The sequence below is a fragment of the Mesoplodon mirus genome (assembly GCF_964341445.2).
Source record: "Mesoplodon mirus genome assembly, chromosome: 11".
Classification (NCBI taxonomy): domain Eukaryota; kingdom Metazoa; phylum Chordata; class Mammalia; order Artiodactyla; family Ziphiidae; genus Mesoplodon; species Mesoplodon mirus.
The window spans coordinates 88,822,443-88,834,334 of NC_138987.1; the positions used below are offsets into that span (position 1 = coordinate 88,822,443).

The 11,892-nt window shown below is 34.4% G+C and overlaps 1 protein-coding gene across 1 annotated transcript; it reads left to right on the forward strand.

The window, feature by feature from the left end:
- The first annotated feature begins 1,807 nt into the window (after positions 1-1,807).
- On the forward strand, positions 1,808-10,891 carry RERGL (RERG like). The gene is made up of 5 exons (XM_082635617.1): positions 1,808-1,978; positions 3,086-3,142; positions 7,267-7,340; positions 7,757-7,905; positions 10,185-10,891. Exons 1-5 carry the CDS (start codon positions 1,927-1,929, stop codon positions 10,465-10,467), a joined length of 615 nt encoding a protein of 204 aa, XP_082491743.1. The 5' UTR covers positions 1,808-1,926; the 3' UTR covers positions 10,468-10,891.
- The last annotated feature ends 1,001 nt before the right edge of the window (positions 10,892-11,892 follow it).

The following is an 11,892-nucleotide window of genomic DNA, read 5'->3' on the forward strand; positions in this document are numbered from 1 at the left end:
TCTTTGTTCAGGTTTATAACTTCACTCTATTCTAGCTCCAGGCTGCTTTCTTAACTAGATTTACTTTGGGATAGCAATGGACAAAGGGAGGAAGAGGCTATGATGAAAGAATGCAGGTGTCTTGATAACAGCCCTTTATATGTTGTTTTCAATGTCATGCATGTCATGAAGTGAAGTTCTTCCTTCCTATCAGTAGATATACTAAACTTCCTAAAGACATCAATCAGAAGTTTCTTAAGAAAATAAGAATAGGACTTCTCCAAAAAGAAGAAAAGCATTTAATTCCATAGTGTACTAAATCAACTGTTAAACTCCCTTAAAAAAAACACTCTGTTACTTTAATACAGTGGCATGGATTAAAGGGAAAACATAGCTTATTTAAAATTTTTTTATAATTTGTAATAAAAGGAAAAAATCTAAGTTATTCAGATGTTACCTTGTTGATCCCACAAACTGATACACTCTCTCTTGCCTTTTTTTCTTTACAGAGTCTGTTTCTTCTTTTAGAACAGACACATCTCCCCAATCACTTTTTCCTTCCTCTTTTCCTTCCCCAATCACTTTTTCCTTCCTCTCTCTGTAGGTCCTGATCATGTTTCAAACTTTACCTACTTTTTGAAGACCTTTCTATCTACTTGATCAGAGCCCCATTTTAGCAATGATAATATTTGTTGTAATTCTGTTTCGATTTTCTATTGGTAGACTGTAGACTCCATCAGGTGAGAAAATTCATTACTTAATTGTTGATCTATTTAATTAAACCAAATATAGCTTTAACAGAGAGTGGCAATTAATCAATATTTGTTAAATAAATGCATTTTAAAGAAGCATGTATTTCTGTGATAGACCCAACCTGGAAACGAAACTTCTTTACCTGGGTCTTAAAATGTAGTCCACAAAAGTTGAATTCTTCTATTTTTTTATTGTACTCTTTTCTCAACTTTCATATTTATACATATACAAATGGGGAGAAAGAAAGGGAAGAAAATAATTTGGGGACTTGGAGTAGCAGTGACAATTGATGAAAAGAAGTATAAAATAGTGATAATTGTGCATATCAAATTTGCCTTTTTATTTCATAGCAAGAGTGAATTATGTCAGAACACCCCTTCCAAATGTTCTTTTCTTTTTAAAAAAGTACTATGTAAGGAAACATGACATGTTCCTGTTTAGTGCTATTTAACCAACATGAGGCTGATTGCTTTATTATTTTTTTCCAGAAATCTTACTGTTGTCTATTTGTATAACACTTTTTTAAAAAGAAAGAGAAAAGTTACTTTCTAAGGAAGACATTAGAAAGGTGAAACTCTGGGGTTCCCATATTTCTCCTTGAGAGCCTCAAATGACACAAAAACATGGGCTGGATATTCACGTGCATTGCTGTCAACCCTGAGCTAATCCATCCAAGAGAGCCATCCTCTCCCTTCTTTCATTTCTTTTCATGATTGAATTAACTTATTCCCCCTTGTCTTTCACAGGAGAAACCCAAGAAGATGTAGCCTCAGGTATTAATAGAAAAAGCAAAATTAATCCACTCAAAGGAAATTTACAGGAATGTTTACCCATCCTCTAAAAACTTTCTTAATGAAGAGAGATCATCTTTCTAGGTTCTAGGAGAAGGTAGATTCCAGGCACATGAAAGTAGAAGATGAGCTACGCTTCTGTTAAACTCTTAACTATTGGCTTAGTAAACCTTTGTGTCTAAATAGTAAGTCCACTGTTTTTTTTTTTTCTTTTGAGACATGTTAAAAACTACTCTAGGAAAATATTTTTAAAGTTATTATTGGATAGTAGGGGTATGGGGTGGAGTTGGCCTTAGGGAAATGAGAGCAGCAATAATAAAAAGGATTTTGGAAAACACATGCTTGGCTCAAGTCAGTATATCTCCAGAAGTCAGGAGGGACCAAGAAGGAGCAGAAAAGCAAGATGAATGATGTGAAACTTGCTGTCTTGGGTGGTGAAGGAACAGGCAAATCTGGTAAGTGGTGTTGTTTTCTGTGGCATGGTGTAGAGTACATAAAGAGTGAGAAATATATTGACATGATATATATTACATTATAACATACTCTATGTATATAAACTTGATATAACTATATATTATTTTTAAGTAGGAGTTTTTGCTTTATAAGCAAGTAATGCAATTACCTGTATATAAAATTTATATACAGGTTGAGGAATATAACTGTTTGAATTATTAATTTGTATCTTGTTCTACTGATGTTTGAAATTCATTGGAATAACAGGAAATCCCTCCCATCACTATCCCACCTACTTCTCACTCCAGCACACCTGCCTCCACACCTACCAGTGGCCAAACAATGCCCTTGAAAAGATTCTGCTTCCCTGAGACTAAAGGTGGAGAGAGATGTGTGGAGACCTATGAATTATTTCTTAAATGTCATTTTTTTCACATTATCAAAGTGAGAAAAACTTTGGAGGGGCATGGCTTTTTAAATGCCCAGAAATGAGCAAGAGGTGCCCAGACCAGACCTTGGAAGCTATGTTTTTGTTTTCTTTTGTTTTGTTTTTGGTCACATTATGATGATACTAAGCATGCCGCCAATAGAACCACCGTAGCCTAATGAATCTTAACAACGGGCCAGACCCAGGAGCTGCAATAAGATAAACCAACACTAGAGGTCGTTCCTCTGTTTCCTGCATTTTGAAGTCCCTATTTCCTTTAAACAATTGCAAATGCTTGAGACCGTCCTGGCCACTATTAGCATGCAGCACCATGGAGCCACAATTAATTTTATAAAGAAAATATAGAGATGTTATAGTTCTTGCATCTCATATTTAATGAGAAATCTGTCTCTGTTACAAAGGTGAGTTGTCTTACGTGTCTTTGCATTTGTAAATTACTTACGCAGTGATTTGAGTGGGCAGCACACTGAGATCACTTTCTAGCCTCCTAATTTTTACGGCTGTACAGTGGAAATTCTTAGACCAGAATTGAGTAAAGTTTTAAGTCTTCATTAATACTTAGTAAATTTTGAGCGGAGATGCTAGATGCTTATGTACATTACTAAATTATTTGTATCCTAAAACAGATAAGACCCCAAATCCAGCTTGTTTTGTTTTACAGCCCTTACAGTAAGGTTTCTTACCAAGCGATTTATTGGAGAATATGCTTCTAATTTTGGTAAGTCACTACTTTAGAATTTTTCACCTTAAAACTTCAGCATCATAATTAATATCAGAGAAACATTTTAATAGAATCTTCCATTTTTGCACTTTTTAAAGAATAATTTTATTTATTTATTTTTGGCTGCGTGGGGTCTTCGTTGTTGAACGCAGGTTTTCTCTAGCTGCCGTCAGTGGGAGCTACACTTCTTTGCAGTGCGCAGGCTTCTCATTGCGGTGGCTTCTCTTGCGGCAGAGCATGTGCTCTAGGCATGCGGGCTTCAGTAGTTGTGGCACTCGGGCTCAGTAGTTGTGGCTCACGGGCTTAGTCGCTCTGAGGCATGTGGGGTCTTCCTGGAACAGGGCTCGAACCCGTGTCTCCTGAATTGGCAGGCGGATTCTTAACCACTGCACCACCAGGGAAGTTCCCCATTTTTGCACTTTTAAGCAATTTATTTATTCATGGGTTCTGGTTAGAAAAGCCCAAATAAGTATTTGAATTAATTGTTCTTTTATGATAAAAAGTTATCCAATTTGATGTTAAATAAAATGGATTAGAAATCCAGTTGGTTTCAGTCTAGAACTAGAAAAACATTAAAACTGGGACCTGCCGCCTGTGCCAAGTGTTGTAGAGCACGCGAGTGTGGATTTTTTGTAAGCAATTTGAAACAATTTGAAATTAAAGCAACATCTGTTGAAAAATAAAGACAAATTAATTATAAAAGCACAAGTAACTACAAAATAAATGCTTATTTTTATTGCAAAAGCATGTGACAATAACTGGAAAATTATGCTATGATTAAAGATCATATCATAATTAGCTAGGTTGCTTATGTAAGTTTCAGAGAAATTCTAAAACAGATGCCAGGGCACCTTGATATAATCTTAGGATCATTTCACTAACTCTACTGTAAATTTCTGTTATTTTGATCAGAATTAGCATGACATATGGGAAATGCCACAGTGGGGAATTAATAACAAGCAGGGAATTTTGCCAGAGGTTTGAATATATTTTTGGCTCAGCAATTAATCTATATAATGCTACTAATATCTTACCTGACTGAAGGTGTGGTGGGGAAAGGTTTTGAGGGTTTTTAAAATAAGAACAAAGATTTTAAGAAATATGAGAATTGGGAGAAAGGGAAATTATTCTTTTGTTCAATAATACTTATTTAGAGTAAGAATAAGTTATGATTGGAAGTGTTTTCATGAGAAATAAACAACAAAAATCTTTAGCATTCATTTATGATATAGCATTATTAGAGTATTTTAGAAAATAACTTTAAAGTATTGCATTGTTTCCTACGTGTAGCCCACATAGTATTTCAGTCCATATGCCATTTGCCAAATGTTTTAGGGCAAGCACTTGAAAACTGATTATAGAGAGAAGAAATACATAGGAAGAGAAATTCTTATTGTTTCATTTCTCAGGTCAGCAACCTCAGTCAAAAAAGGTAACACACAAACTAGGAGTCAGACATGAGAAAATGTTCTAAAACTATAAAACAAAACATAAATAAAAGAACACACACAAAAAGCAGTAACAGCAACAACAAAATAAAAACATCATCTTAATCTTTTATAAGATATATCAATAGATATATAGATATATCAATAGATAAATAAGCAAATGAAATGTACACGTTTCTGGCTGTTACATCTCTATTAAAAATATAAGACCTAGAGACATTCTTAAAGACAAAAAAAAATGAGCAAAATTCACCACCACATGAGGATTAATTAGCAAAAAAATGACCCCATTTGTAAATGAGGACTAGAAGGGGAAAATAATAAACTTTTAAAAAGTTAAGAGCTGGTGACCCCTGTTGGCAGTTTTTGAGTTTTGAGAGTGAGTATTTTAAAATGTCTTAGAAGGACAGTATATGGTTCACAGTAGTAAGCTTATAAAGTTTAGAATAAACTGTCTGAAGACATTTTAAGATTTAATGAAACACTAACAAATTTCATTAAATGTAACCTAGAAGGATTTAAAAATTCATCCCTAACCTCCTAAAGTCGGCTTTCCCAAATGTCCACTACATTTTGCTAACCACAGGTTACAGAGTATTTGCCAGAATGGGTCATGATTTTGTGTCAGTATGCAATTTTGGAGAGAGGTAGGTCTTGTATTAAAACACTGGAGGGACAGTTACAGAAACGAAGTCCTTCGTTCATTCAACAAATATTTATTGAATACCTGTCATGTGGCAGGTACTCTTCTAGGTAAAGAGGCTATAGTAATGATCAAATATCTGAGCCTTCATAAGATTTACATTCTGGAGGGAAGGGTCAGCTAATTAAAAATGCATTTATCTATCTATATCTATACATATATATATATATCTACATATCTACATATATATATATATATATATATATATATATAATGTCTTATGATGATCAATGTTATGAAGGAAAAGAAAGCATAGGGGAGTGGTGTGTGGTCATTTAAAATAGGGTAGTCAGGGTAGACCTGGCTGAGATGGAGACATTTGAACAGACCCGCAGGTGATAAAAACTGAGCCATGAAGATATTTGGACAGTTACATTCCAGGTAGAAGAAACAGTTGCCGAAGTTCAGAGGAAGGAACTTTCTGAAAAATGTGAGGAATGGTATGGAGGACTGTGTAGCTTCAGTGGAGGAATGTGGGAGACAATAGCCAAAGAGGTCTACTGAGATCATAGGGGTCATGGGAGACTAGATAACTAGGGAAATTCTCAGGCATTTTAAAAGCTTAGGTTTATCCAAGTGAGATGGGGAGATTGGAGAGATTTGATCAGGCAAGTGACATGATCTGTCTACAAATTGGTTTTTGCTCCTGGATTGAGAATAAACTGAGAGCAAGAAGGGAGTTAGGGGAGGGATAAAGCAAAGAGCTGAGTTAGGAGGTTTTCTAATAATACAGGCAAAAGTAATGATAGCTTGGACCAGAGTGTGAGCAAAGGAGGTGATGAGAAGCAGACAAATTCAAAATATTCTTTGAAGATAGAGTAAAAATGAATTTTTAATAGAATAAATATAAGATGTAAGAGAAAGAAAGAATCAGGGATGCCCTTGAGGCTTTTAACCTGTGAGACTAGTTATGGATATGTCATTTAATGAAATGGAAACTTGTGGGATATGCAGTCTTTGCGGGGAGATCAGAGGTTCCTTATTAAGCATGTTAAGGTTGAGATGTCCATCAGGTATCTAAATGGAGGCACCCAGTGGTGGTAGATGTCTAGAGTCCAGGGAAGAGGTCCAGACTACAGAAATGGGTTTATCAGCAATAATTGTTACATAAAGACTCTGACTGGATGAGATTAGCAAGGGAGTAAGTGTAGATAGAGAAGAAATCCATAAACTAGAATCACAGTTGGAGTGAGAGAAGATATTGTGGGACAAATAAAAAAGATTAATACAAAGCAATATGGAATAAAGAAAAAACCCAGGAGAGTATGTTGCCTTGAAAACCATGTGAAAAAAACATTTTTCACATGGAGGTAGGAGGTAGATGTGATCAACTATACTAATACTACTGACAGGGCAGGTAAGATCAATAACTTTCCACTGAGTCTAAAACCATAACCCTGATAAGAACAGTTTTAGTCACGTAATTGGAATTAAAGCCTGATTGTAATAATTTGAAGGTCATGGAAGGAGAGAATTTGGACACAGGGAGTATAGATATTTATCAAAAGGCCAACAGAGAAATAGAGCAATAGTTGGGATCCAAAGGGTTGTTAAGTTAGGAGAAATTCAGCTGCTAGTAATGATATAATAAAGAGGAACATTTTGTGATGCAGAAGAGGGAGGTAGACTTGTTGGAGCCATGTCTTTCAGCAGGTCAGAGGAAATAGTTCATAGTGAATGGACTGGCCTTAGATAGAAACACAGATAATTCATCCATAGTAATAGAATGGAAGATAAGTATATAGGCAGAAAAACATGTAGGTGAATAGGTATAGTGGTAAAGTTCATTTGTAAGAAATATACATTAGCAAATATATGTTTTTTTGACCACTAGAAATAAAGAAGAGCTACTGTAGTACTCAATTAAAATATGACTGGTTGACTTTGCAGGACTGTGATCCAAATATAAGGCCATTTTTTAAACTCTGGAGGATTTCCATACTGACAATGAGTATATGCATATTTTTCAGAACCTATCTATAAAAAGCATTTGTATTTGGAAGGGAAGCAATTGAATCTAGAAATATACGACTCTTGTTCTCAGGTAAGTACAACAAAATATGTTTTCAATTATGATTTGAAGAAGATATCCCTCAAATCTTTTTAGCTAAACCTTATGAATACTGGTTTTTTTTTTTACTGATTTAAATCTAGTACCAAAAATCAAAACATATTCCATTTACTAATAAGGATAGAAAATATCATCTCTTTTCAAACATATATGTGGATATTGATTTTGGATATAACTTTATTATAGTTCTTTATTTTTTAAAATTTAATCACTTTTGTTTAAAGAAAGAGGATGATAAAAAAGAAACAGAGACTACATTTTAGAAAATATCAGTATTTGGCTTACTGAATTCTCTTCCAGGTGAAATGGGTCTCCATTAATTAACTGTCTAACAGGTAAAATACAGGGATCAGATCCCACCACTTTCAACGTGCTTCATTTATTTTCAGCCACAGAAAGCAAAATTTTCCCTCACAAGTGAGCTGCATTGGGCAGATGGGTTTGTTATTGTGTATGACATCAGTGACAGGTCTTCGTTTGCTTTTGCAAAAGCACTAATCTACAGAATTCGGGAGCCACAGACTAGTCATTGTAAAAGGTGAGGTATTTTTCTTTCCTCTCTCCTTTCTTTTTAGTAAATCATCATAGAGCTGTAAGCATCATTAGGAAGAGTTTAATACAGGCTTCCAATTACAAAATTTAACAGCCCTGAACAATCCACCTTCCATTCCACAGGAGTTACACATGTAGTAAAAGGAATAAGATGAGAATACTTTATATCCTGGCTGACATAAACAGTTACTTGCCCCGAGTAAATGGCTATTTTACAAGACAGCTTCTATTGTTAACATGACATTCACTTGCAAAATAATGGTCCTCTGTACACAGATAGTTCCCTTTCCACCTTTCTTTTTCACTCCCACAAAAAATGTGAAGGCTACTAAATAAATCCAGATTTATTACACTTGGCATCCAATTCCTAGTCATTGAGCTGTTCAATCAATCAAAGCAAAATAGACTGAATAATCAAACTGTTACAGATTCTAAGTATGAGAGTACCTTTTTCTCCATTTCACCTCCTAAAACAAAGAGCTGATCAACGACTCCCGATTGCTAATGTCTTGACACAAGTGACTATGAAGGAAAACATAACTGTGCCTTAAACTAATTTTGCATTAGTAGATATAAATTTAAACCTATGAATTTCCCATTTTAGTTTTCCTTTTTTTAAAAATTGTTTTAGCCTTTCCATTTAAAATATTTATTTTTGTTTAACCTGCTGGTATAAGGGATTCTTTGTGATCGTAACCAGATTTGCCCTTAAAATCTAAAATAGCATTCTAATCTGGGAAGCAAAAAAGCACAATATTATTCCTGAAAATTGGTACCTGTGCTTTTTATATCTATTTTAAATGCCTACTATCAAGAAATAATCAGATAATAATTGATGTTATATTTCCCTAGAGTCATTTGATCTAAATTCTTGTTTATATCTGATTGACCTTGGGTAAACCCTTTAATCTCTAGACCTCCTTTTTCTGACTATAAAACTGATGGAAACACGGTAGGGGAAAAGAATGTGATTTTACTAAGGTACCTCATAGCTCTGATTTCCTATAATATTATTGATTTTGAGGGACCTCTATTGTTTCAAGTGCTAAATGCCTTATATTTAAGCACCATAACTTAGGTAAGGGAAAGTAATTAAAACTACTTTCTATTCTTACAAATCAAAAGAATCACTCACGAATAGGCAAAAAAGTATATTTTAAAAATCCCTATATTTGATATTTTTCAGGCAAACTTTTTAATGTATCGACCAAATAATTTTTGAGTTTTTCCAGTTCTCAATCTCTAGGTAAACTAGAGTATCTTATCTGTAGATAAAAAGCAAAATTATGGCATTGTTTTATAAAATTACATCTGATATTTGTGATTCACCATTGAAAATGTTTCATTTATTCTTCCCCATTAATTCTTCACAATAATTTTCTGAACTCTATAGAAAAAGATACTCTTAGTGCCCTCAAAATCCAACACATACAGTGCTTTTTCCCTTACGGCTCACACTGTCATGTGAATGAAACCAGCCTGAAGACTGTTTTCATTTTCCCATTTCTTCCCTATAGGCGATATCTTGGCAGAGTTCCATGTCATTTAAGACCTAGTAGCCTTACTGTATTCTTCAAATGAAACTTTGCTTTAGGAATGTTACACTGTAACTGAGGAGACTATATTGATATTTGCCAAAGACATTACCTTACCAAAGCGATATATTTCTTCAATAAACAGAAAAATTGTACAAGGTCAAGAGACTGTAAAATTTTCTTTAAAGTATGCTGTAATGAATATTAACAAACAGCAACAAGTATTGAATTAGTAAAGAGGCATTAGTTAGTCCCTCTCTTTCAGTTGATAAGGAAATGAAAGATAATACTTAGTAAGCATACTTTATTGCCTGGCACTGGGCTAGATTTTTATACACATCTTCATTTAACCTCTGTGAGCATTCTGTGTGACGAGGACTATTTTACCTTTTTTTTTTTTTTTTTTTTTTTTACATATAAGGGAATTGAAAGTGGAAAATGTTACAATCATGTCTTTTTAGTAAACAGAGCCATAATTCCAGGAATAAGTTTGTACCACTTCAAATGTTTTGCTTTAAGAGCTTTGTTGCTTCTGTGTCATTTACTACATTTTATCTAAAATAATTTTTGTAAGTAAATGAGATACACACATATATGACCACAAATAACACACATACACACACAGTATTCTTTCTTTTGGTCCATAATTCTTTTTGATATAAACCTACTTAATAAAAAAAAAAGAATTTTTAAAACAGTCTTGTCAAAGAATTGTGTATCTGTGTTTCAGAGCTGTGGAATCAGCTGTGCTTTTGGTGGGTAACAAGCAAGATCTCTGTCATGTGCGAGAGGTTGGCTGGGAAGAAGGGCAAAAACTGGCATTGGATAACCGGTGCCAATTCTGTGAACTGTCTGCAGCAGAGCAATCTCTGGAGGTGGAAATGATGTTTATCAGAATTATCAAGGGCATCCTGACAAACTTCAAACTCAAAGAAAAGAGAAGACCCAGTGGATCTAAATCCATGGCCAAACTGATCAATAATGTATTTGGAAAGAGAAGGAAATCTGTTTAATTGACATGTGATCCTAAGGGATTTATTATATCAGAGAGTTTCAAACGTTTGTATGGTAATTAAATTTACCCTTTGTATGCAATTAAAAAATTCTCTTAGAGATATGAAATAATTGGCCATGAACCACAACTGTGTTTTCAAATATATAGTTTGCCTTCTTAGTTGTTTGTATCTTGTACATTTTGCTTCACACTTAACCTTTTCTTTATTACACAGAATAATATGAGTATAACCTACGGGTGGATTACTATATAATTTTATTAAATTACCATTCTACAGGGCTCAATTTACCTTTATTTTATATATATCTTTTTAATGAAATATATAGTTATATTCATATAGTTAATATATTATAGGGCTTAAATTATCAATTTGTGAAATTCATGGTCTATTTAATTGAAATGCATGGATTTATTTTTGAAAGTGTCTTTATAATAAACCAGTGAATTATTTGATATTACATAAATTTTACTTACAACTAAGGCCTTAAGAAGTTAAATTCCTTACCCGTAAGTATGTAGTTTACAGTTGGTCTGATAATGAAAAAGTCTGCCTTTCCTTATTGTATGCTAAGCTAACAAGGGCAATTATCATAGAAAAATTAACTTATACAACTAAGATACATTTTAGATTAAAAGATAAGGGGTTTTTAAAAGTTCATTTATAAATCCATACATCATAGGAAAAGAAAAAAGTAAAAACTGTTTGGTAAATATATAACCTTGAAGGCCTTATTGTCCTGAAAGAAATCCTGTATTAGATACAAACATTTTGGGCCTTCTCAGATTACATTGGGTACAATTTCCTTCAGAAGTCAACTGTCCACCTCCTGGACTGCAGCATCCCTTCTGCTGTCCCTGATGAGCTTGTCACCTGCTGAGTTTCAAGTTGCAGCCCTAGGCCTAACTTCAGCTAAATCGTTGATAAGTAAGGTTAGATTTTGGAGAAGTTAACCTGGGCATACTCGCAATGCTGCATGCACACTTGGTTAACATGTGTCAGCACTAACTAGGGGACCACGTAGAAGATCTTGAGTAGAGGGTGGTAGACTGGAGTCAGGGAGGGTGACACAGACTATTAGTCTGGGCAGGAGAGAATTAAGTCATTGACATGGTCTTGCTCATGTGAGTCATGATTCAACATTTAGCTTTTTTGATCTGTGGAAATCTAACCTTGATGATGCACTAGAGTAAAAAGAGTGGAAGTAAGGGAACCTTGTGTGGTAGTATACAAAATAGTCCAGAATGTTCATGAAGATGGGGGGGTTAGAATTGCTATGGTAGATTGGACCCAAGAACCCACCATCTGACTGTGTCCTCTGGGACGATTCAGAGGAACTTCCTTTACTAAGGAAGTGAGGAAAGCCGTGGTGAGGAGGCAAAGACAACTTAGACAAGCTTCCTAGTGACTGTGCTCCATGGGTCA